This window comes from Guillardia theta, assembly GCF_000315625.1.
Source record: "Guillardia theta CCMP2712 unplaced genomic scaffold GUITHscaffold_144, whole genome shotgun sequence".
NCBI classification, from domain to species: Eukaryota; class Cryptophyceae; order Pyrenomonadales; family Geminigeraceae; genus Guillardia; species Guillardia theta.
The window spans coordinates 174283-175635 of record NW_005434530.1 but is presented as its reverse complement, the minus strand read 5'-3'; the positions used below and the strand labels follow the sequence as shown (position 1 = coordinate 175635).

Here is a 1353-nt window from a genome sequence, read left to right as displayed (position 1 = left end):
CTCGCAGTCTCACGTCCTCCCTCCCCATCTTCATCCTCGTCCTCCCTCCCCATCTTCATCCTCCTCCCCATCTTCATCCTCGTCCTCCCTCCCCATCTTCATCCTCGTCCTTCCCTCCCCTCACTGCTCTCACTCACCTCAGCTTCACTATGGTTGTTCCAGCTTGAGTGCATCGCAGGTCGAAGCGGCGATCCCCCCAGGGGTAGGGGTAAGGCCACTCGCCAGCCCCAGGAGGAACGTAAGGACGAGCCACTCCGTCCACGACCTTGTCGTCGGAGCCGTCGGTGGAGGTGGAGGGTTCGTAGATGCCGTCGGCATACCCAGAGGTAGGCTGCAGCTGGCAGAGGGTTTGGTTGAACCCGTCCGTGCTGTCTGTGACGAGTTGCCACCTAGAGGGTAGGAAGAGATGAGAGGGGAGAGGGGAGTTGGGAGAGAGGAGAAGGGAGAGGAGATGAGGGGAGTTAGACGAGAGGAGGAGGAGAAGACAGGAAATCGAGGAGGAGCAAAGGGAGGAGAGAGCGGAAAGAGGAGCTACCGTCAGCTACAAGCAGCAAAGAAGACAATGACGGAGGAAATGGAGGTGGAGAAGGACGGTGAATGGTAGGAAATGGAGGGTCAGGGGGGCTGGAGTGTTTTGAGCGTGCGGAGGACAGCAGGAGGGTTGAACAACAAGGGGCAGGAGAGAGGGAGGACGGGGCGGTCGCAGAGGAAGGTAGAGGAAGGTAGAGTGGTACCTGTATCCTGTCCCTGGGTTCTCGTTCATGCGGATGAGGATCATGTCTCCAGCATTTACATAGATCGACTTCTGGGTCTCGGATGCAGACCAATGCCTGGCATCGCTCGTCAGCCGAAGAAGCAGAGCAGGAAGGAGGGGGCAAGACTAGCCTGTAAACTTCCGCAAATCGGACTTCATGGATGATGTTGTCTACTTTGGCCAAGACAACCGCTGATATCGCAACAGTGACGGCGAGCAAGAGATAATGTCGGTTCATCCTGGGAACAAAGGAGCCGTCAGATCAAAACACCTCACGACCAAAACATATGAAACGTTTCTGCCCTTGCGCAATCAGCAGAGGTAAAGAATAGTAAAAGTTGAGCAATGCAGCGCTCAAGACGCAAATCTAGCTATCAACGATGGTATGAACGAGAATAAAACCACAGTAAATGTTTCGCAACAAGGTTTCCTGTCGCACTATACAGAGAATCATGATGAAGAGAAATGAACACAAGAGCAATGGAGAAGAATGAATCGAAATAGCTCTAGACAAGGACCATTCGAGGATATGATCACCAAGAAGATTGAGAGCAGTGCTAGGCATGTGAGGTCCAGCATAAGTAGATCCTGAGATCCAT

General features: G+C 53.4%; 1 protein-coding gene across 1 annotated transcript; it reads right to left on the bottom strand.

The window, feature by feature from the left end:
• Window positions 1–133: 133 nt before the first annotated feature.
• GUITHDRAFT_119354 (hypothetical protein) lies at window positions 134–1041 on the bottom strand (the record flags this gene model as incomplete). The annotated part of the gene is made up of 3 exons (XM_005821439.1): window positions 134–389; window positions 735–830; window positions 1031–1041. 3 exons carry the CDS (start codon window positions 1039–1041, stop codon window positions 134–136), a joined length of 363 nt encoding a protein of 120 aa, XP_005821496.1.
• Window positions 1042–1353: the final 312 nt, after the last annotated feature.